The sequence below is a fragment of the Lissotriton vulgaris genome, chromosome 1_2, assembly GCF_964263255.1.
Source record: "Lissotriton vulgaris chromosome 1_2, aLisVul1.2, whole genome shotgun sequence".
NCBI lineage: Eukaryota > Metazoa > Chordata > Amphibia > Caudata > Salamandridae > Lissotriton > Lissotriton vulgaris.
Window position 1 is genome coordinate 366,684,645 of NC_141686.1, and position 24,342 is coordinate 366,708,986.

The 24,342-nt window shown below is 45.2% G+C and overlaps 1 protein-coding gene across 1 annotated transcript in view; it reads left to right on the plus strand.

Moving 5' to 3' along the window:
• LOC147736903 (uncharacterized) overlaps positions 1–24,342 on the plus strand; it is a 63,165-nt gene that overhangs the window by 33,158 nt on the left and 5,665 nt on the right. The window contains 2 exon segments of the mRNA XM_086952721.1: positions 4,284–5,206; positions 23,223–24,053. Coding sequence (XP_086808847.1) covers positions 4,284–5,206; positions 23,223–24,053 — 1,754 coding nt within the window.

Sequence of the window (24,342 nt, forward strand, 5' to 3'; positions counted from 1 at the left end):
CCTAGAGTCATATACAACTCAAGGAAAGAGCCCTTGGTATGAGTTTGTTTATTGCAGTGTTGGGTGAGATCGTTCGCTTCCAGGAGGGTGGATAGGGCTTGTACTGTTGGATCATCGGCATTGTTCAAGTGCAGATTTATGTGTCCTAGTAGAACGTCTGCGCTGCCTTTAAGGTAGTTTTGCGTTAATAGGTTTTTTTAGTCCTCAAAGATTTGTCATTTTCACCAGGAGGGTGATAGATGACATGAATTTTGATAGAGTTGGGGCCTTTGGACGAGAGTTGAACTCCTATATATTCAAAGGTAGGGTATTTCGTGTTGAGGAATGAAGTTAAGCAAAGATAGTTTTTGTGTATAATGGTTAATCCACCGCCAATACGATCTTAGCGGTCGTATGGATGATTGAGAAGCCCTGTGGGTTGAGGAAATTGATAAAATAGGATGAGTGGTCGTTCATCTGGGTTTCAGTTGGAAAGCAGAAGTCAATTTTGTGTCCTAGGATGGTTTCGGCTATTTGAGTGGCATGCTTGACTGCTGACTGACAGTTTAGTAACATGCAGCAACACGTAGGTAGTGGTCTTGGACCAGGCTGACAGGGTTGGATGGTTGTTATTTGGGTAGGCCGCCTGGGAGGGCGAGTGGTGTTCAGGGTTCTACTGGTGCTAAGGATAACCGGGATCTGGCGGCGACGAGGCATGGGAACTTACACAGGAGGCACACTTCTGGGTAAGTTCCCGAAGTTCTGCCAGTTTTGGAGAGTGATTCAAAAGTAGCGGCTTGGGTATCTTCCAGTCCTGTGTGGGGGAAGAGGTTCAGTGTAGCCCAGCTAGGTCCCAATGTAGTGGGAGGGGTTTAGGGGCTCACGTCCTGTCTCAGTGGAGTAGGAGTGAGTGTAGGACTGTGTGTTCCCAGGTGCCCGAAACCCAGTCTCAGGGCCTGGAGGGTTCCCTAAAGGGAACACCAGGTTGAGGGCCTAGGCTTTACTAGGAAGCCATTTGAGGGGGATCTCCTAGTGTTAAGTGACCCTGGAGCATCTGTAAACGGAGCTCCAGTGGTTCTGGTGTCTGGCAGTATCGCTCCAGTTGGGAGGGTGCAGAAGTCCGGATTGAGGGGTGAGTGTGGGATGTGTTCCCCAGTGAAAGGACCAGTGGGTCAGGGGCCAGCCAGAAGGACTGAGTCACCATTGAATGGCAATGGTGACACCACTTCTGTCCTGGGGGATCTTCCCCTGCTGTCAGATGAACAGAGGTCGGGAGATCTGCGCCAGGCAGACTTTCACACGACACATGAGTCATGTGTTACCCTCATGGGTTGAGGCTGTGTGCGCCCCCAGAAGACATGGCGTACCAGTTAAGTGTTCAACTGCAGGGGTTGGTCCCTGGGTTGGGAGGACAGTTTCAGGATCTGTCTGACCTGGAGAGAGGGACATCTGTAACCAGTGTCTTGACCAGTTTGGCTTCCAGGGTTACCGCTCCAGTTGGGAAGGTGCAGAACTCTGGAAAGGGGTGCAGAGGGAGGTAGCCCTTGCCTCTGACCCCGCTGCAACCTGAGGGTTTAGACCCTAGGTTGGGAGACCAGTTTCTGGAGAGAGGTCCTGAACTCGTGGGAGAGTTGTGTTCTGGGGGGGCCTCTCAAAGGAGGAGAGTGCTGAACCCTAGGAGAAGAAGTAGGGGGAGGAAAGCCTCGCCCACGACTTCTGGTCAGCCTGAGGGTGCGGACCCTAGGCTGGAGGATCAGTGGCCGTCTAGAACTGCCCTGATGAGGGGAAGAGTGGAAAATGAGTACTATGTGCCAGGGGTAACTACCCCCACTCTGTGGATGGGCAAGGACCAGTGGCATCTGAGTGGCCTAGGGCCTGGTCCTGGCCGCGGGCAGCTAGGAAGTACCAGTGGGGTAGCCTAGTTGGTCCTGAGAGTTTTTACAAAGGGTACCACATGGGTTCACAGTGGCGTAGAACAGGAGGGTGTCCTAAGGCCAACAGAAACAAATTCAACAATAATAGGAAGGGTGAAGGCACCAGTTTGGGGGTGACCCTGTAGAGAGGGGCCATGTCTACCAAATTCAATAGCTGTTTTGTTCAGTGCAACTAACAAGCTTATTCTTGCAATAGGAGCATCGATCCTTCATGAGTGACTTCCAAGGTATATCATTGGTAAGGCTGTAAGCGCTGGAGAGATGAGTTAAAGGCCGGTGTAAAAGGTTGAGTTCTGACGTACACGCAGTGTAATCAAGATGTGTTCAACTACTCTCCATGTGTGGCTTGGTTATTGGTGAGTATCTGGGCTGGAAGGAAGCTATAACTGGTGACAAGATAGGGGATACGAAGCCCGTACACTAAAAGCGCTCTTCCGGAGAGTTTGCCGTGGTCAAGCACACTGCTCCTGCGTGCCACGTGTGCCTCAGTTGAAGTGCAGAATGGATCCTGGCACTGGTGGAGTCTCAGCACAGTGCCAGCCTGAATAAAATGCTTAAAGATAAAGACAGCGACACTGAAAGTCTACATGTCGCTGGACAGGAACTGAACGAAACAGCTTCTAATAGAATATATGACGCCATTACGCAAATTAATACGATTACGCTATGTGGAGTAAGAAAACTAAAGATGGACAAAGAAAGAACACAGAAATAGTTCAGTTCACATTACACTGAAATTCACATGCTATGAAGCAGAGATTAACCAGGTGTTTGTGAAGAAACATTTAAGCACAAAATCGACCAGTGTTATCTGCTTTCATGTACTTGTAGTGTACAAAGATTTATTTCCTTCTCTTAACCATCAACAAATCATTGTCTCACAACATGCTGGAGAGCAGTCCCAGAAAGAAGATCGGGTTGGGTTTGACGAGTTTCCCCAGACGAAGCGGCCCACCACCAAAGCTGCTGCATAAGGGGCCCAGAACAACTCCATAGACAGCCATAACATACAGAGCTCCGATGGAGAGCCAGGGCGAGATCCAAGCTCTAACAGCCATTAAGGCTGACCCCGAAGCCAGCACATCACGAGGCGCTAGAGAAGCTCTGTCTGATCAAGATCCACAGGGAGTGCCTGAGAGACCACTACTGTCCTCCAATGTATATACGGCTGCTGCATTCTTAAAACTGCCAACTGTGTTTGATATTTATCGGCGATAGATGGATGGATAGAGACTTTTGAAGAGTTCATAGATGCAATAGATGAAAAAGAGTATAAAGTATCTTGAGAAACATAGCCGATGAAGGAGTGAAAGAAACCATGAAAAAGAATTTACAAGAAGGTGAAAAGACATATGAGCAAATCGAAAAGGCCTTTAATGTCAAGTTTAAGCCAGTGCCAAATGTGAATTATAAAAGATATATCTTCATCCAGAGACCAGGTAAGACCATTGATGAGTTTGTTGAAAGACTGAATGTTTGGTAAAGCACTCTAAATTCAATTAATTTATGATGAGGAGGCTATCTTCCTCAGAGTGATCAATGGATGTCTATCGTAAGCATTTCAACGACGAATGCTGATGGAAACTGAGCTTGTATCAAGTCCTCAAGGCTGCTTGCGCTGACAAGCGTACTTATCGCCAAGTGACTGACATGGAGGCCGTAGGTGGCCAAAGTGCGTCTGTCATGAGCACGAAAAGTAAGCCACGGTACAAGGCCGAGGGGCACAAGGTCCTGTATCCACAGAAATACAAAACGTGTTACAGATACGGACTGTCATTTCCACACAAAGGTAAATGTCCCGCCATTGGACAGATATGCATAGACTGTGGTAAAGCGAATCATTTTGTGACGACTTGCAACACGAAGATAAAAATAAGTGTGTAATATAGAATCTATTTTTACTTAATCCTGCGTGGATTCCCTTTTGTGATTTACTCACTGTGTTGCTGCACTAGTGTGTTGCACAAATGCTCTGCACATTGCATCTTTAAACTAGCCCGACTGCTCTGTGCCAAGCTACCAGAGGGTGAGCACAGGTTATCTCAGGTGTGTATCTGGCTTACCCTGACTAGAGTGGTGGATTCTGCCTGGCTTAGGTGCCTACCCTAGCCAACCAGAAACCCCATGTCGAACAGTGGTTCTTGTGAATCACTTGATTTCCCAGCATGCTCCTGCTGCAGGACCAGGTCAACGCACTTTGTGTAGGAGGACTAGCCACCATTTGTGTCTCAAAGGAAAGTGACTCTTTTTCCTAGAACATACATTTTTTTCCCCTGAATTGTAACTGTTCACTTCTCCATATTATATCAATGCAGCTTTTTAAAAAAATATTTTCTTCATGTAATTTTCAATGTTTTTCCTATTTTGCAGAACAACAATCACATCTGGAAAATATGAATGGGAAAGAAAGTCATAAATGTTCCGGAGGCAAGATGAATTTTACTCAAAATATCTACTTAAGGAAACGGCGCAGAATGCACATGAAGGAGAGACGCTTTGCTTGTAATGTGTGTGACAAAGAATTTATCAATGAGACACTTCTTATGAGGCACAAAAAAGGACACACCAGCCTCAGGCCATATCTCTGCAAAATGTGTAAAAAGTGTTTCAGTCAAAAGGCAACTTTTTTACAGCATCAAAGAACACACACTGGAGAGAGGCTGTATGACTGCACAGAGTGTTCCAAGCGCTTTGCTCATAAGAATAGCCTTGTACGGCATCAAAGTGTACACACAGGAGAGAGGCCTTATCACTGTACTGTATGTGCCAAGAGCTTCACTCGAAAGAACATTCTTCATAAGCATCAACACATACACACAGGAGAAAAGCCCTATCACTGCACCATGTGTGAGAAGAGCTTCAGTCAAAAGGCAAATCTACTACAGCACCAAAGAACACACACAGGAGAGCGGCCTTATCACTGCACTGAGTGTTCAAAGCGCTTTACTCGTAAGGCGACCCTTGTACAGCATCAAAGCGTACACACAAGATTGAGGCCTCATCACTGTACTGTGTGTTCAAAAACCTTTTCTCAGAAGGCAACCCTTGTACTGCATCAAAGAACACACACAGTAGAGAGGCCTTATCTATGCATTAAGTGTTCCAAGTGCTTTGCTTATCAGGGATCCCTTGTACGGCATCAAAGCGTACACACTTGAGAGAAGCCTTTTCACTGCACTGTGTGCGAGACGAGCTTAAATCAAAAGTCAAGTCTTGTAACACCAAACACACTGGAGAGAAACCTTATCACTGCAAAGTGTCTTCCAAGCGCTATTCTCAGCAAGAAAGGCCATGTACGGCATCAAAGAACAAGTTACTTACCTTCGGTAACGATATATCTGTAAGAAACAGTAGTTAGTATTAGATTCCTTACCTTAGAATATCCCCAGGCGACAGTCTGGATCCGGAAACTTTTGCGTAGCAGTACCCCTGCGCGTCGGTAGGCGTCGTCTGCAGGCGTCCCCTGCGGCTCCACGGTAAGGAATCTAATACTAACCTGTTTCTTTCAGATGTGCATACACAGGAAAGAGGCCTTATGACTGCACAGTGTGTGGGAAGAGATTTACTGGTAAGACACATCTTCTACGGCTCTGAAGTTTACACTCCAGTGAGAGGCCTCATCGCTGCACTGGGTGTGAGAAGAGCTTTACTCGAAAGGCACAAATGCAACGGCACCAAATAATACACACTAAACTGAACCCTATCACTGCACAGTTTATGCCAGGAACTTCACTCAAAATGAACGTTTCTACAACATCAATAAATACAAACTAGATCCATTTTCACTGTATCTTATGTCCTGCTTACTCCAAAGTACGTTTTACTGGAATGTTGTAACTTAGTGAGGGCTTATAGTCATAAATTTCTAATGGCCAGTGTTCCCTGTAGGGTACGTGCATTTAGTGTAATAACCCTGAGTGCACAAACTCCGTTGTGAAGCGCATACACTTCATACATCACTGAGGCACCATTTGCAGCTCTTGCTTTTAAAAAGCGAGCAGTGTGGAAAAAAAGATCTCTTGCGTGAAGGAGCACAGAGAGCAGATCTTGGGCCTAGCAACATACCACCGTGGAAGAGGGGAGAAGGAGCAGCGTGACTCTTAAACTGCAGTGTATCGGATTGCCGAGGGTCACAAGTTGTGCAGTATATTTCTTCTTCGCATATCGTTTGCTGCACTAGTTTCTGAGAGAGGCTGCCGGGCTTTACATGCAGCAGTGGCTGTTCAGGCATGATCCGCGCCTTGCATATTAATTTATTTTAAAAGTTCATGCACTAATTAGCATTGTTCGGTATTTAAGGGCACTATGTACGGCATACTGATGGTTAAGTCCCAGCTAAAAGTGTTCAAAAGGCAAGCACTCAGTGCATAATGGTATGCCTGTGCTAAACTTATTCAGAGAAGTCATTTCTGACCCTGCCGCAAGCATGCTAAGGCATATGTGCCCCCAGTGAGGCAGCATCATTAAGATGAGTCATTTCCTGGCCTAGACCTGGGCTCCGTAATTGCAGCTCTGGTCACCTGTGAAGCGTGATTGTGAGCAGCCATACAAGAATGTAAGGAGATATGATTGGTAACCAATCACATCCTTGTGTTATTTCTTTATAAATGTTCTGAGTCTTTCTCACTGCGAGTTGTTTCTTTTGTACCAACCGAATATAGGATTCATTTACCACGTCGCTCATGCCATTACATGAGGGCACAGCCGCAATCCTATCACACCGTCTTACAAAACACACACTAAACTACTACTTACACGTCACAACAACTTTTAGCACACAGCTAGGGCTCTCAGCACAGCCCTCTATTCACAGATGCTAAAGTCCCTACTCGCCTCTCGGAACGGACTTGCGTCCATCTTCAGCCCAGGTGCTGCTCGCTCTTTGTGGTGTGTGATTACCGTTGGAGCTGCAGAAAGAAACGTGGGCTCTTTTCCCTTCCCATCATACCTTTTATCACATATGTTTAAGAGTTAGTAGTTGAACTGTAGTTATTGCAGATGTATGTAGACCTCTTTTCCTCAATAAATCCTTCTGTATCTTGCATTACAATGGGCTCGAGTCAGCATTCTGTGCATTTAAGATCCCCTCCTATAGGGCTTACATTTATTTTTTTGTCACTCTGTAAGCTCTACAGCGCTCAGGCTTCGGTAGTGAAGAGTGCTGCCGTAACCAACTGCAAAGCAGCTAACCCACTGAGCAGCCCCTTATCTATGAGTGCCGCCAGGTATAACTTGATTTACCTATTGTAAGGAGTAAGTACTGTGTCCAGACTGATTTTTTTATATTTCTTTTTTCATCCCAGTTCTTTTTTGCTTATCTCATTCGAAGTATGCAAAATACAACAAGACTTAGGGCAGGATGTACTAGCGTCAGGAATATCGATTTCCTATTTGCGATTCTCTATGAGTCGCAATTTAGAAATCGAAATTCCTAATGTATAAAAGCAACTCTTTTGAGTTTCAATAGCGATTGCTAGCGAGATTCAAATAGACCTACCTCATGCATATTAGTGAGGTAGGTTGCAATTTGAGACCTATTAGGAATCATAACCATCCCAAAGATTTGCCAAGTACTAACCCTCCTGTATATGTAGCAGTGGCAAAGTTCCTAGGGTGGTCTTGGACTATTAGGAGTAAAATGTTGAAGGGGTAATTTGGCCATATTGTGCTTATGTGGTATTTTGTGGTATATTGTATATTTTAGCTATTATGAATTTTATGCCGATTTTAACATGAATTGCACTTTAGATATTATGTATTTTAAGCTTTTTAACATTTGAGATTAATTGTATGTATCTTATGCTTTTGTGACTTTTGTCGAATAAAGCTTGCTTGAATGAATGCTTTAGTCACACTGGATCTGCCCCTGCCTGTGCGTAAGCATAGAGCACTCTTACTAGCTTGTCTGGGGCTTCTTCAGTTTCAGGGCAGAACGTGCCGGCATGTCTGGTGGCTCTTGCAAGTCTTGTCCTAATAGTTCTCCAAATTCATGGCAGTGATATCGAGTCAGGGCTGATGGCGGGTGCTTTGCTCAGGGATATTCCTCCAATTCCCAACCTTTACTTTGTGAAAAAGATCTCCCATCTTTGTTACCCCTTGCGTTTGCAGGGCAGTTCTCGTGCTTGTTACCAGTACTTACGAGAGCCAGGTGCACCGCTCCAGTTTAACATGCGGGAATACAAGAGTGTGCCCCTTGTTTATCTCACAAGCTCCACCTTGCATGTGATGTAGTGTTCTGTAGATCCAAGACTCCAATTTGGCGGGTTGGAGCCTCGAAAGTTTCTGTGGGAGTGTGTGGGGGTGTGCGGCGTCTCTCTCCAGGCACTGATTAGGCAGATCGTGTGGGCCATGAAGCCAGTAGTAGGCGAAGGAGCTTTGCACCACTTTATAGTACAATTCTAGGTCTGTCGCATTAAGACCCCCCATATCATAAGGTAGAGTGAGGACCTCCCACCGAACCTTTGGCTGCTTTCCCACCCAAGCTAATTTTGTCAGAAAACTGCATAATGTGGCAAAAATTGCTTTAGACAGGAGAATAGGTATGTTCAGAAACAGAAACCTAGGGAGGACTACCATTTCCATAAGAGCTATGCGCCCAATGAGAGAGAGTGGTAGTTTGACCCAGCGGTTCACATCTTCTTCTAACATTTGTATTGCCTTACCGTAGTTCTCAAGTATGACTATTGCTGGGTCTGTATGAATCTGTATTCCCAAATATCGTTCTGCTTCTGTCGTCTATCGTAAGGGAAATTCCAATACTGGTGGCGTTGTGGATGGGGTAAGTGGAAAAATGATGGACTTATCCCAGTTAACCTTTAGCCCTGAAAGACCCCCAAATCATGCCACTTCTCTTAGCATAGGCGTAAGATTCTTCCCTGGTTCCCGAACATACAGCAAAATGTTGTCAGGGTATGCTGATTTGACTAGTTTGTAGCTCGGGAATCACAGCCCTCTGTGATCATGATATTCTCGGAGCAAGCACGCCAGCAGCTCCACTATGAGAGCGTATAGCAGGGGCGATAATGGGCAGCCCTAACGGGTGCCTCTTGTAATCGAACTTTGGGGCAAGGTTATTGCACCAATACGAATATGTGCCACCAGTTTTTTGTGCAGTGTCGTAGCCAATGGTTGAAATACTTCTCCCACTCCAATTCGTCTCAAGTTTGCTCTCATGAATACCCACTCGACTGAGTCAAATGCCTTTGCCGCATCCAAAAAGACTGCGGCCGCTTCTGTTTCTGGGTCCAGGATCTGTACTGCATCCAACAGCATCCTAATATTAGTATTCAGACTCCGACCTGGGACAAATCCCGACTGCTCTGGCCCCACCACCCTTGGTAATATCAACGCCAGCCTATTGGCAAGTACTTTAGCGTATATTTTCACGTCAACATTTAATAACGATAAAGGCCCACAGGAAAAGCACACATTGGGAGGTTTACCAGGTTTAGGTATTGCAACTTTGAGGGCCTCGTGCATCAAAGGGGGCATTCGTCCGGTCTGTACCATTTCTTCATAGAGCGTGACTAAGTGTGGTATCAGGACATCTTGATATGCTTTATAAAAAGCCACAGTTAGGCCATCCATCCCCGGCGCTTTCCCAGGTTGCATACCTGCCAGTGCTGCACGGTAAGGTAAGGTAAGGTAAAGTTTATTATGCATAGTTAATTAAAACCAGTGCAAAAACATTTTACAAAAAGATCTTAAAATGTCATAAAAGAATTTGTTCATTATTAGCATACAGTTAAAAGGCCCAGTGTAATTGTCCAAGAACATTTTCCTGAGGCCGGGACAGCGTGTTCTCTTGCGACCTGATGTCCGCCTTCTTGTTACCTGTGTCAATGATCACCGATTTTGGAAGTTTTAACAGTCTTTGGTCGATCATCGCAAGGAATCTGACATATCTGCAGTTCACTTTAGTGTTTGCAGGATTCAAGCAGGCGAGCACCGCTTGCCTTCTAGTGCTGATCCCTATCTGCTTGAACTGGTCCTTTAAGAGCTGTTGGCGGGCTTGCCAAAGCTCTTCACAAAGACAGGTCATATGGAGGATGTCGCCCTTATCTAGGTTGCAGAGCGGGCAGGCTTCATAGCCGCTACTCCTAAGCCATGGTGGAAGATGCTCTCTGCTGGGCAGAATCCCTAGTCTGTGTTTCAAAAACCTCAATTTTGTAGCTTTTGGATAGCCCGGACTAAAATACGATTGTGGTGTCAGGGATTTATATGAATTGAGGGTCATCATGCGTGATTTCTTTTTACAAAGGCCTCTAGTAAGGAAAGAGATTTGACGTTTTTCCAGACTAGTTTTTTAAACGGGTTATGCCCGAGTTGCATGTCCCAGATCGCAGATAGTTTAGTGTCTTCCAATGCTGCCTGCAGGTAAGTTCTTGGCTGAGATACGTCCCTGCTTTGTATGTCTTGCCATAACAGCGAATTTAGTGCGTCAGTAGCAGCAGAGCAGAGTTTGTGGCAGCAAATGATGTAGGCTCCCTGTCTAGCAAGATCTTGTTTTTGCAAGCCAGTGCTGCACGGATCCCCTCCGGGTCCAGATGCTCCCACGTCATTTTAATGTGCTCCAAATGGTCATTCATGGCTGCCTCATCCGGGGTTATTCAAGACCTATTTAACTCAGCATAGTATTTGCCAAATCTCTCTGCTAAATGTTGGGGCTCATGTAGGGGTTTGTCATCTTCATCTAACTCTTCCAACAGAGTCTCTACCTATCTCATAGGGCGCACCAATGCCCCTAGCGTTGCCCCTGGGTGTTACCCTTCTCCGTATGCTCTAGCTACCGCATACTGTCCCATATGCTGAAACTCCTGGGCTACTATTTCATTGTACTCTTCTAGTCTAACCTGGATGTACCTTAATGTTTGTTTATCTCCCAACATTTGATGTTTCGTTTCTAGCTCTGATATTTCTTTTTCTAGGAGTGTTCACCTACTCTGGGGGGATTTCAGTACCCCTGAATGCTTTGATATAACCATCCCCCCGATATAAACTTTTCTTGTATCTTCCATGATCTCAGTGCTTTGTGTGCTGTGCAGTTATGAGTAGCCAAATTGTCAACATACACACTTCTACCTAACAAAACAAATTAGACAATACCAACCCCGTTATGGATCCCACCCACCCTATACATTCACAAACTTTGCATTCAGTCTGAATGTGCCATTGGCAGGCTCTGTGAGAAACCTGTCGACCCTTCAGTCTCCAGGATCTCAATCGTGCCCATCATAAACACCCAACCACAGTCTGAGCTCACCCAGACCTGAGGGGGACGACTTCACAATTTGTAACACATTAGAGTCATATGTTGTATGACAATAAAGACACAGAAACCCATCATCTGAAAACATGATTTTCTCTTAGGAAATGCAAGATGGATGAAAGCATGTGAAATGTGAACGGGGACTGCTCTGCTGACCTGGGGGGCGTTAGGGTTTTTACGTCATCTCTGAGAAATTAAGTTAAAAGCATAAACATAAAGTTTTAAAGCCTAGGTGGGTCAAAGCTGTGAAGAGACTGCAGAGGCTCATGGGGTCGTCCAGGCCAGCAGTGGTATGAGACGGCCAGCGGTAATGATGAAGGGGAATGGAGTGGGATCGTATAAGAGGTGTCACAATATCAGGAGAGTTGAGGGAGTGTTAGTGAAATTAAATGTAATTTAATTGGTATAGAACTCTTCCGAGATCCAGAATATGTTAAAATAGTTTATACATATTTCCAATTCCATAGTACCACGATATATCACAAAATACATTATATATAAAAGAGATTCTTCTTCTTAATTTAAACATCTCCAAAATAGCGGGAGAAACGCTTTCAAATAATTAAACTTTGTGACATGCAAATTCATCTGGTGGGGGTCCTATAAGCTCAGGCAGATCCATTGTTCTAAAAATATTATAATTTGTGCAAATCGGTTTTAAGAATCGATTGTGGGCATCGACCAAGCTGCTATTTGGACAGACAAATAGGACATGTACCAAATCTTGGATTCCTCCGCTACACAAATCACATTGGCTGGTTTTATCAAAATTACTGCCCCATTTTTTTGTTATATCTTTTAGCGGTAATGTCCTCAGTCTTAGCTTCAGGATGCAATGCCTAACCTTATGGTCCAGTGTAAAACTTAAATATTGTTATTGTTATTGTTATCTGGATTTTGTATAGCGCCAAATCAACGTCAGGTCTCTAGGCGCTTCTGACAGATACAGCAACAAGGAGAGGATAAGTGAGCAGGGATTCAGATTATCGGCCTAGCTCACAGATCTCTTTATACTCCACCATGGCTAGTGATCGCTTATATTGCGATAACTGTTGACAATAACATTTATTCATTTCATATCTCAAGCTCTGAGTAGATTTTTTCTGAAAAAAATGTAGAAGTACTGGAGAACAACTTTGTAAAAGATTCTTGGAGCACTGGGAGAGCTCCAAAGCAATCTCTAAATTTCCTTAAACATATTTATTCCTGGCCCAGCCTTAAAGTTTCTTGACATATAATTGCTCTCAATGTACCTTCAGGTGCGTGCAATATGTTATAAGCTCACCTGACAAGGTTTGCCAAGGCTCTTGTATATGCACTCACTACCCCTAATTCCAGTCGGAGTGCGTGAACAGGAGTGGATTGACTTGTAGTGTAAGCATACGTAAGAGTTTTCCCTCCTTGAGATTTTAAAAAAAAGAAAACGATTTTATAGAAATATATTCCAAACCATACGTTAAAATAGGGATAATCTTTGTTCGATAAATTTCCAAGAGGGCTGAAAAATGTTGCCTCCCAGTAGATGAATGAAACTTGTTTATAGCACTTGCATGGGATACTATTTTGAATTCAGTCCATTGAAAATGCCAGGCAGTTCCAATAGACTGGGAGAAAACTCTCCCTAAATAAATGTAAGTAGATTAAACGGTACTATTTTGTTTTGGAGACATTTATTCTTGATCAAAATTTCTCGGAGTGTGTGGCTTGGAGCGTCAAGATAGCGGTCGCATTCTGAGAGTGCTCCGGACCCCTATGTCATCCGCTCCGAGTATCCGCCACCATCAGCTGCTGTCCTCCCCTTCCAGCGGAGACACCCAACTAACCGCAGTCAGGAGTGGATTTTGTAAAACAAAATGGGGTTGGCTCTAATCAGCAAGGCTGAGCCTACATATCAAATAACAAAGGAAATTGCCAATACTGATAACATTATTTCAAAGGTTAGACTCATCATCCACATCAAGAATAATAATTCAAGATAGGGTATTGCTACTTATTCGCAGTTTTATTTTATAGAAATTCAGCGTTCATTACATAATTTATCTTTTCATAAAAAAGAGAAGCATTAGAAAAATCAAGGACACATCATACTACATTCGATAGAAACTTCAATCACCCCAAAACCTCAATCATGTCACAGTCAAAAGCATTCAACCCATTCATACCTGAATGACATCACACATACCACATACTGATACTACAGTGAAAAAGAAATACAAACTGGATCTGCAGAAGTTATACACTAATTCAGTACAAATATTTGAAAACAGTACAATCCAATGAATCTGTCGAATTTTGCACCATTCATTTGAGATTAATACAATGATAGGTAATGTACAAGAAATAATAAGGGATCCAGGAGTGGTAATAGCTCCTAGATGCTCAAGCAGACCAGTGAAGACATGGCCTACGCGTTTCGAATCCCCATGTATTCGTGAGGGATTCTCATCAGGGCCTCAAACACTGCAAAAGTGAAGAGAGAAAAAACATAAAGAGAATTTTTAGAACAGAAAAAGTGAAGTATTACTACTGTGTGAAAAGTGGTTGATTCTGAGAACACATCAGGAGTCTCACTTAATAGCAATACACTTGTAATAGGCTGGCGCTGAACTATGATTGTAACTATGTGGTAGAGTGGTCTACAGAAAACCCTACTAAGAACCAGATGGTTTACAGTGCTAGGGGGGTTAACTTTCCTAGATCTAGATTCCTCGGGATAGAGACAGTACCTAAATTTGACACTAGATTTTACCAAATACTTACCACCCAATTGATGAAAAAATTGGTCACAGGGGGGTCAGGTAGGGATAGGCTTCTCTGGAATAACAAAGCCTGGAAATAAAAAATTGACAGGATTGACTCTGGCATCTGAGGTGAAAACTAAGCAATTTGCATGGCTGATAAAAGCAAAAGGTCTTACCACTGAAGGGAAAAATGTAAACGTAAGTGGCTCGAGGGAATCAGCTGGTGACGCTGAACGAATAATGGATGCACCTACACAGAGGATTGGAATGAGAAGACCCTTAATATGAGGCAAATTAGTCTACGACGCTACACGGGGTTCGAACTAACTGAGTGAAAAAATTAATGAATAGAAGTGAAATACCTCATGTGGAATAAATCCCACAGCGGAACGTATCTGGCAATTTTCTTTATGGACCGAGTGCAGCGCTGGGCGAAAAAGCGAGGTTTTCCTGCAATGGGGGAGAAGAATGAAAAGCTTGGTACCCTATTAATGAGCCAATAGCACGGGGCCCCAAAGTAATGTTAAAATTAATGTGAAAAAATCGAAAAAGCGGTCACGTGCTTGCATCACCTTTAAATAGAGGTTTTTTGGCATAGAAGTTTGAACGGGAATTATCTCCGTAGGAATACCAGGTTGGGCAGCGTCAGCACATCCTGCTTCTTCGCGAGTGCTGAGAAAAGATGACAGAGAAAGGCGCGATTACTCGCAATTCTACTTGGTAGGAGCCAGAACTGGGGACATTATAAAAACATAAAAGGGGCCAAGACAAAAGCTTAAACCAGGGGGTCCCCCGGCAGCACTTCTTACCAGCAGGCTTGGGTTCGTCAGCGTCTCACTTGGCACTAGCTTCCCGCGCAGGCGCGTTCCCCTGCCGTCCAGCTCTCTCCTTTATAACAAGGAGATTCGACTGATGCCTCGTAGTTTGGGGCGGTCCGAGGGCTGCTACCTGATCTAATAGGTCTAAAAGGCGGAGGAGGGGAGGGAGGGTTTTGTTATCGGCATCGTAGAGGAGAGTGTTGTACTCCCGATGCTATTCAATGGAGCATGCGCAATGCCGAACCACTACCTCTAAAGTGGGAAGACGCACTAGAGCGACTTCCAATTCAAGGCACTGGGCTCGAGTGGGATACGTGATGGATCACTTATACCAGGGACAAATCGATACTTCAAAAAAATCAGTATGAATAAAATAAACAGTGGAAAAAGCACGTGTCAAGTAAAAAGAATTGCTCTATCCCTGTGTGCCATAAAATATGGCACCTCCACTACCAGTGGTCATAGTTTGAATATCTCTGATAGTTCATTCAGGCCTGACACAGCCGTGTCAAACTTAACAATCAAAAGTGCCTCCCTTTTGGATAGTTTGAGGCTCAAGTCGCCCCCCGTGGATCTTTTTCTATCCTGGAGATGACTGTCCATTTAAACTCATTGAGCCCGTGTCGCATCCTAGTCCAGTGGTTTACCAACGGAGCATTCTCAACGTTTCTTTTCAGTCTGGACTTATGCTGTGATATGCGTTGGCGCACTTCTTGCTCGGTTTTGCCAATGTACAAGCGGTCGCACGGGCACTTAATCCCATAGACTACAAATTTGGATTTACAGTTACTAAATACCTCGTGCTTCCAAGAGATGCCCTTATGCTGGAAAACATTGCCCTGTATGGTGGTTTCGCAACAAAGGCATGTGCCACATTTGTGGTGCCCCAATATAGGAGCCAATCCCATCATCTGGCGGAGGGATGGTTGGATTTGCGTTGGCATGGCGGCTCTCACCAAATGGTTTGCAACACTGTTCTCTCTTTTAAATGCAAACAATGGTGGGTCTCTGAGACTTTCGTCTAGATTCTTCACCAAGTGCCAATTATGCCCGATAATGCGTTTCAACTGATTGGCAGTAGGACAAAAATTGGTTACACAGACCTTAAGTTTTTTTTCTGGTTTCTTTTTTTGCTCCAAGAGTGTTTCTCGAGGGGTCCATCTTGCCCTTTTCATGCAATCTTTGACAAGGAAAGTTAACCCCCCCAGCACTATAAACCATCTGGTTCTTAGTAGGGTTTTCTGTAGACCACTCTACCACATAGTTACAATCATAGTTCAGCGCCAGCCTATTACAAGTGTATTGCTATTAAGTGAGACTCCTGATGTGTTCTCAGAATCAACCACTTTTCACACAGTAGTAATACTTCACTTTTTCTGTTCTAAAAATTCTCTTTATGTTTTTTCTCTCTTCACTTTTGCAGTGTTTGAGGCCCTGATGAGAATCCCTCACAAATACATGGGGATTCGAAACGCGTAGGCCATGTCTTCACTGGTCTGCTTGAGCATCTAGGAGCTATTACCACTCCTGGATCCCTTATTATTTCTTGTACATTACCTATCATTGTATTAATCTCAAATGAATGGTGCAAAATTCGACAGATTCATTGGATTGTACTGTTTTCAAATATTTGTACTGAATTAGTGTATAACTTCTGCAGATCCAGTTTGTATTTCTTTTTCACTGTAGTATCAGTATGTGGTATGTGTGATGTCATTCAGGTATGAATGGGTTGAATGCTTTTGACTGTGACATGATTGAGGTTTTGGGATGATTGAAGTTTCTATCGAATGTAGTATGATGTGTCCTGGATTTTTCTAATGCTTCTCTTTTTTATGAAAAGATAAATTATGTAATGAACGTTGAATTTCTATAAAATAAAACTGCGAATAAGTAGCAATACCCTATCTTGAATTATTATTCTTGATGTGGATGATGAGGAGTGGATATTGGCATGGAGCAGACCCAAGAAACTCGAGGTGCAGCAGTCGGATCTGCCCCGGGCCTCACGACTGCACCCCTGACAAAATGGCGGCTGGCACTCACCACACCAAATCATAAACGCCAGAGATCACCCTCCCGCCTCACAGCGACGTAGATGTGGCCCAACACATTCCTCAGGCCCCGCATCAAACATAAGCAGCAATCGGAGGCCCGGGAGTACCTGGGGCACAACCCAATGCTAGCCAGGCTAGCATTGGGTCTCACACCAAGAACCCCGTCTGCCCCCTGTCTGAATCAATTACACTGGCTACCAGTCAACAGACGCATAAAATTCAAGGTCTGCTGCCTAGTCCACAAATCCTTAAACGGACATGGACCAGCATATATCAAAGACAAATTGCACCGATACAGCCCAATGAGAAATCTTCGCTCCTCCAACCAACTACTGCTAAAGACGCCTAGAGTCCGCACAGTGAGGAACGGGGACAGATGCTTCTCAAAAATCGGTCCCTCTTTCTGGAACTCACTTCCCTTAGATCTGAGAGCAGAACCTAACCTGATCATTTTTCGTAAGAACCTAAAAACTCTGCTCTTCAAACCTTAGTCATCCACTTCCCATACATACTGGTTCTGTTTTGTCTTTATCCATCTGTCAGCGCTACGAGACCTAACGGGTGAACTATGCGCGATATAAAAACAAATACAAATACAAAAAATACAAATTAAGTCCTCCGACCCGCGAGGTGGGCCCAGAAGCGCGCTCTGCCCCGCGGGCATGCCCGTGTCCTGGTCCCGGTCTGGTGCGACGCAGGAGCCCCTCACCTGGCGCCAACTCTCTTACGGACCTGTGAGTGATGGGGCCCTACACACATTCCGGAGAAGGGGCTCTGCTGGCCGGAGCTTGTCATGACTGGAGCGATCACATCTGAGGATCCGTATAGACCGCCTGCCTCCAAACCCTTGGTGCCCGATCGTGCGCCGGAGCTGACCCTGAGGGAGATTGGGACTGAAGACTTACCCACCCGCACCTATTGAAGGCCAAGGATCGGCTGCGGTGGTAGCGCAGTCAGGCCTCAGGTGGAGACACCCCCCTCTATCTCTCCTGACTGTCGAATCTCCTTGGGACTCCTCGGCTGCTGCCGCCTCCTGCTCTGGGAAGCTCGGATCCTGATGGGAGCCCCTCTTCCTTGACTGGGGGTCCTCCTGGGAGGGGGCACTCGCCCTGGGCCTGAGGGGCTGGTGAGCCCTAGGTTGGAGAGCCAGTGCTTCGACACCGCCAGAGGAGAAGAGCTGGCCTCGTCATCCTACTGTGCAGCGACGCAGGATGACACCTGACTGCCTCCAGGTATGGGAGATCGGCTGCTAGCTCATGCAGCGGTGGACCTCTGTCTCCCCTCCCTTCCCCATTGAGCAACAGGGCCGGAACCCCCCCCCTCAACCTCCCAAGATTCTGCATTCTGGCATTCTCACCTAGCTAATGCTCACTATCCCCTCCATTATTCCAACCGGAAAACCCCAACCCAACTCTGGATACCCGAGGGGAACAGAGTACATCCCTTCTGCGCCCTACAGGCTGAGGACCTTACCCCTTACACCCGCATCCTACAGGCAGCAGACACCAGCAGAGCAGACTGGGGGGCGAACCCCTGACTTGGCCCTGGGAGCACCTGGCCTCCAGAAACCGCATCCTGTGCCGGGTGTGCAGCTGTCACCAGACTGATCTGGACCGCCCTGACTGCTGGCGGTGGGGGGAGGCACGGGGTGCTGAGTGGGGAAGGTCCGATATTGAATGAAATTGGTCCAATTCCCCCCACCACCACCCCTGGCGATGCCCCTCGGGCCCGGCCACTGGCAGCTCAGCCCTGAAGAGAAACGCACACAATGACGACGGCGGCAACCCCTGGCACAAGCTCTTCCAGGACTTTGTCTTTCCCCAGCCAACCCAATCAGCCTTGCACTTCAAGTATCGGAGAATCTAGTGAAACTTCGGGATGAAGTTGCCATATCCCAAGGACTTGCCTACCTCCATCCTTATTGTGGCATCGACAGTGAGGACCCGCTCTGCCTGACGTTGGGACCTATCTCAGCACCACCACGCGGCCCCACCTGGGCAATACCGGGACCCCCCCCCACCGCCCGAAAGTCCAGCAAGGACTCACGTGAACCCACAAGATGCCTGGACAAAACCAACCACAGGAATCACTGTAAAGACCACCCGACTCTAAGTAGCCTCAACAATATCCATTGCCTGCTCTTCTTTTCCGCGAACCATGGGGAAAGACTGCGGTCCAAAACCTCCTGCAACACAGACCAAAATCGACCAATACACTGGCAACGATGCTAGGCCCCTGTCCGGGACCGCCGGAAGGCCCGCTCCGGCAGGATACGAACTTAATACGATCCTGTAAGCCATTAGTGCCACCGAGGCCTCGGTTGGCAATAAGATCGGGGAGGTTCAGGTAGATAAGGTCCTGCTCCGACAGCACGACAGGATCACCGCAATGCGACGGCCCGCATTACTGAAACTGAATCCCGCATCTCCTCGGTTGAAGACTACACCCAGAGACTGAAAAACAGATGACCCAACTACAAACCGAAGCCAAGGAACTACATAAACGGGCTGAGAACAGATCTGGATGCAACAATCTGCACCTGATGGGATTTCCAGAGGGCTAAGAACAAGGCCCTGTGGAGTCCTTTGTTCAGCAATTGATCACCTCATTAATGCCCAAAGACGCTTTATCATCTTAGTTTGTAGTAGAACGGGCCCACCGTTCCCTGGCATCAAACCCCTCCGGGTGCCCTGCACTGGCCCATCATTGCCAGGAGCCTAAATTTCAGAGACAGACACTCGATCTTACGACAGACCCGCATTCAGAAAACCCTATCCTACCAAAACCATACTATTATGATATTCCCAGACTACAAAAGGGAGGTCCAGAGTGTGGGATTTCTGGTTGGCTAAGGCTGGCACCAAAACCAGGCAGAAACCACCACTCTAGTCAGGGCAAGGGAGTTACACGCCAAGATAACCCCTGCTGTCGTGCAGGCCTCTGCCAGACCAGCTAGTGCAAGGGGTTCGCCCTTCTCTGCACGAAGTCCTCAGACCAAATAGAAAGAAGTTGGCACAGAAACTGGAAACAGAAAACGTAACATTTATTACACCTCATGAGGTGGTGCTACAGTTCAAACAGTACCCTTCGGCATTGCAAGAAGTAGCACCATGAGCTAAGAATGCATGGTTTATTTATACCCGCACAGCGGCTCAAAAGAAGGCGGTACAAAGCACAAGAGCACATTTTATGTACATATAAGGTAATATCAAGAAGCACAATCGATCAGTGGGAGGAGCTAACAGTCTTGGGGGCTTGACAAACACATTGCAATCTAGAGCTAATCACTACTAGATGTGAACCCTAACGGTCAGCGGCAAAGTAGGGGATGCTAATAATAGCCTGTTGCTGGGCAGATTCAAGCACCATGAACAGGAAGATAGGACAAAGCACATGGTCGACACGAGGCAGCATGTAGCAGACAAAATGGCTGCCGTGAATACAAAATGGAGTCCGGTAAATGTCAAGATAACGGCCAGAACTAAGATGTCTTTCACTAATGCTCAATCTAATCGCTGTTAAATTACAACAGACGACCCTTTTAGCATTAGCTAAAGACATATGCTCTTTTGGGATATTCTAAACATTCATCCTGTATATCTATACGCATTATATCAGCTACTTCTTTATCTAATGTATGTTGTGCTTTTACATTCACAGTATCTTCTTGGATGGTATACAAGCAGTTATGCACATAGAACATATCATTGGGCCACAGTGGATACACATACAGCAGGTGAAAATTGCTGCAATTGCAATACAGAGAACAGTCAGTAATTTCCAACCCCAAGCAGAAACTAGAGCCCAAAACCAACCAGCAAAAGTCCAACTGCCATTTTTAGAATGAATATCTGCAGCTATCTTATGCAGTTTAAGAATTGCATCATACACTGAGGGCGAATTATCAGGGATAAAAACGCAGCAACTACTACCGATAACTTTACATGCACCTCCTCTCTCTGCTAACACAACATCTAACACCATCCGCTCCATATTCCAAAATGATAGCGAACCGTTTATCTAAAGTTATTACACCGCTTGTCTCAATAAATCAACATGGGTTTATTCCAAACAGGGGCACGGTCACACATATCAATAAGGTTATCACCTTATTTGATATAGCAGAAGCGGAAAAAAGAGATCTGGCGCTTATAGTGCTTGACGCCGAGAAGGCGTTCGATCGCGTTGAGTGGCAATATCTATGGGAAGTGATGACAAGGATGGGATTTGGAAAGGATTTTTTGACAACAATTCAGGTCTTATATAAGTCACCAAATGCAAGAATAGTGGCCATGGGTAAGAGATCTGAAAAGATCATAATAACTAGAGGGACACGACAAGGGTGTCCGTGCTCCCCATTGCTTTTTGCTTTATTTATAAATCCTTTTATTACTAATTTGCTAAACTCACCTCATTACAAACCATTCATGGTCAAAAATATTGCTCATTCAGTATTTGCCTATGCTGATGATATTGCCATTACTACAATTGATCCTGGGGGGGCAATAGCGGAGATTGAGCAATTAGCCAGCGATTTTGGTGCAATCTCTGGCTATAATAATTCAGAAAAGACTAAAGTGCTGTGCACAGATACTATACAATTCAACGACCCAATGGTAACTGCTGAAGTAATATATTTAGGCATAAAAATCAGAACCCAAATGCAAGAGATAATCGACATTAATTGGCAAGAGACAACCCAACAAGTAAAGCAAGCACTTGAGAGGTGGGGCGCTTGCAGCTATCCATAATTGGCAGAGGGAATATCATTAAAATGAATGTTTTGGCCAAGATACTATATCTATTTCGCAGTGTCCCACTGGAATTTCCATAGAAATATATACAACAACTTCAGTATCTATGCTCGAAATGTTTTTGGGCTCTGGGGAAAATCAGGCGTGCAATGAAATAGCTAACACTACCAGAGGAACGGGGCGGGCGAGGGATACCGGACTTTGTATTTTATTATTATGTTTACTTTTTGCAAAGAATGAGATTTATGGTGACAGGGGAGACAATTGAGGAAGAAGCGGAAGCTCCATCGATATTTTTTTTGTTATTAGGGGAGCATGCAAAGGGTTGTTTATGAAAGGAGCTAGAGGTGAATTATTACAAACATACACGCTTTAAGGTATTAGATTCTGCCTTTAAAGTATAGAGAAGGGTACAGAAATGTATAAAGCTTGATAGAATCACATATTATACCCCCTTTAGTGCTAATAAATTACTTCCTTCTGTGTTCTGGGATAGAGGGGCAAAGGAGTGGTCAAAGGAAGGTTTAGGTAAAATAGGGGACTTATATGAAACTGATGTGATATTCGCTACCTACGGAAATTTAGTTGCTAAATATAAGTTGCCCCAATCCTCTTTTTTTAAATATCTCCAAATTCGCGATTTTTATTTAAGGAAGCAAATCAAACCCGCCCCTAATAAATTAGTGTAAGGTATTCGCTTAAGGAAAAGGATTGGTACGTTATATCAGATTTTGGTGGAGTATAGAAATGATGATTTACAGAAATATAACTCGTAATGGCAGAATCAGTTTGGGGAATCAGAACTTGACATTCAAAAAACTATAGTGATGGCTAAAGAGGTATGCTTGTCTGCTAATCTAAAGGCTCAAGTATACAAGACAGTGTTCAGGTTATATTATACTCCAAAACGGATGGCAACCTGGGGCACACAATATGATGGTAAATGCTTCCGCTGTGGTGGGGCAGATGCAGATATTCTGCATATATTCTTTAATTGCCCTAAGCTAATACATTTTTTGACTAGTATAGAAAATGTTATTACAAACGTTTTACACAATCCATTTAGAATTTCGCCTGCGCTCATGTTATTAGGAGGAGGGCAAAATCTTGGAAATGATAATGTATTATTTAAGTATAAATATTTCTTATTTATGGCTATGACCGTAGCGCGTTTATGTATCGCAACTCAATGGCTCCAACCGGAGGCACCTACATTTGAATTTTGGAGAGCCAAGCTCTATAATATATATGAAACGGAATGGAGTTTGTATGCATTGAAGGCTGTCGGAAAAAAACATCTAGGCATGTTAATTTGGGGCGTCATCAAAGACCATATGGCGGAGTGATGAGTGAATTATCATCTGTTATTTAAATGTTAATTAATTCCTGAATCAATACTTTTTTCTTTGTATGTAATTGTATTAATTGAATGAATTTAATAGGTACTGTCACTTGGTACAACTGTGGAAATAAAAAATAAATAAAAAAATTCAAAAAAACATCTTGGAGGAGCTACGCGCGGATCCAAGATGGACGCGTGAGCACAGGGCTCCCGAGACTCTTTCCACCTCCCCCATCTATCCTGCCACATATCCTGATTTGGACGACGGGTTCTATTAGCTGACGCCCTGCTGGCATGATATCTCTTTTCAGAAATTGATTTGGCCGCAGGGAACCGGACTCTCTGCATCTTGGAACTTTGTGGCCTACACCGACGAATCTCCGCAGCCTCGAGTCTATGAAGTACCCGGGTGGCAATTAAACAACAACGGTCACTGGGACCATTCTGCCACCCCTGGGGTACTTTCGGTTTCGTTTTTGGTCATCATCTACTGTGTCTCGCTGTCTGCTGCGACTGCTGGCCTTGACCTGCTGCTGGCCCTGCACCTCTTCTTCTTTCGCCCTCATCCCTGTCTTTACTGGTCGGTTCTGCGGGGAGCCATTCTCACCAGATCTCGAACGGCCCGACTGGGCTCGCTACCCAAAATGGCGGGCAGGTCGGATAGTGAGAAGAGAGCCGCCAGGGGTGCATTCCGAGGGGGTGTTGCCCAATCCAACACTATTGATCGCTTCGCCCGTCCGAAGGGATCCCCTGGTGGAGCGGGTAAAGTTTTGGATGAGACTGGAGATGGCTCTCCTGTGACGGAAGACTTGACATTGCGGGATGTCATGGGCGTCATTGCCGGTGTTAAGACCTCGATGGGTCAGCAGTATGAGACCCTGGTTTCAAAAATAGACACGGTTGCGATTGAAGTCAACCTTATCAGAAAGGACCTCGCAAAGACTAACGAGCGGGTCAAGTCGCTGGACATTAAGACCGCAAGCCTCACAACGGATGTCTCTGATCTACAGGCGGAGGTTCGTAATCTTCGATCATCAAATGACTTGTTCGCCCGTCAGCTGGACGACTTTGAAAGCCGGGCTAGGCGCAACAACGTCCGCATCATCGGTGTTCCGGAAAGTTCCTCGGAGCTCTCCACCGATCTTTTGGTGGAGGATCTTGTGCTGCATCATCTTGCACCTAAGGGACTCAGCAACTTTTTTACCATGGAGCGTGCCCACAGAGTCCCAGGTGGTAGGCCTAAACTGGGCGCCGCACCAAGACCTATAATTGCCAGGATTTTTAATTTTCGAGACAGAGACGCTATCCTGCAAGCATCACGCACCAATGGACCCACTAAATTTGACAATGCGTCGGTCAGTTTTTACCCAGACTTTACGCAAGCGGTGCAAAAACAATGCATGGGCTTCACTGGTGTGAAAAGGCGTCTAAGAAACAAGGGACTAAAGT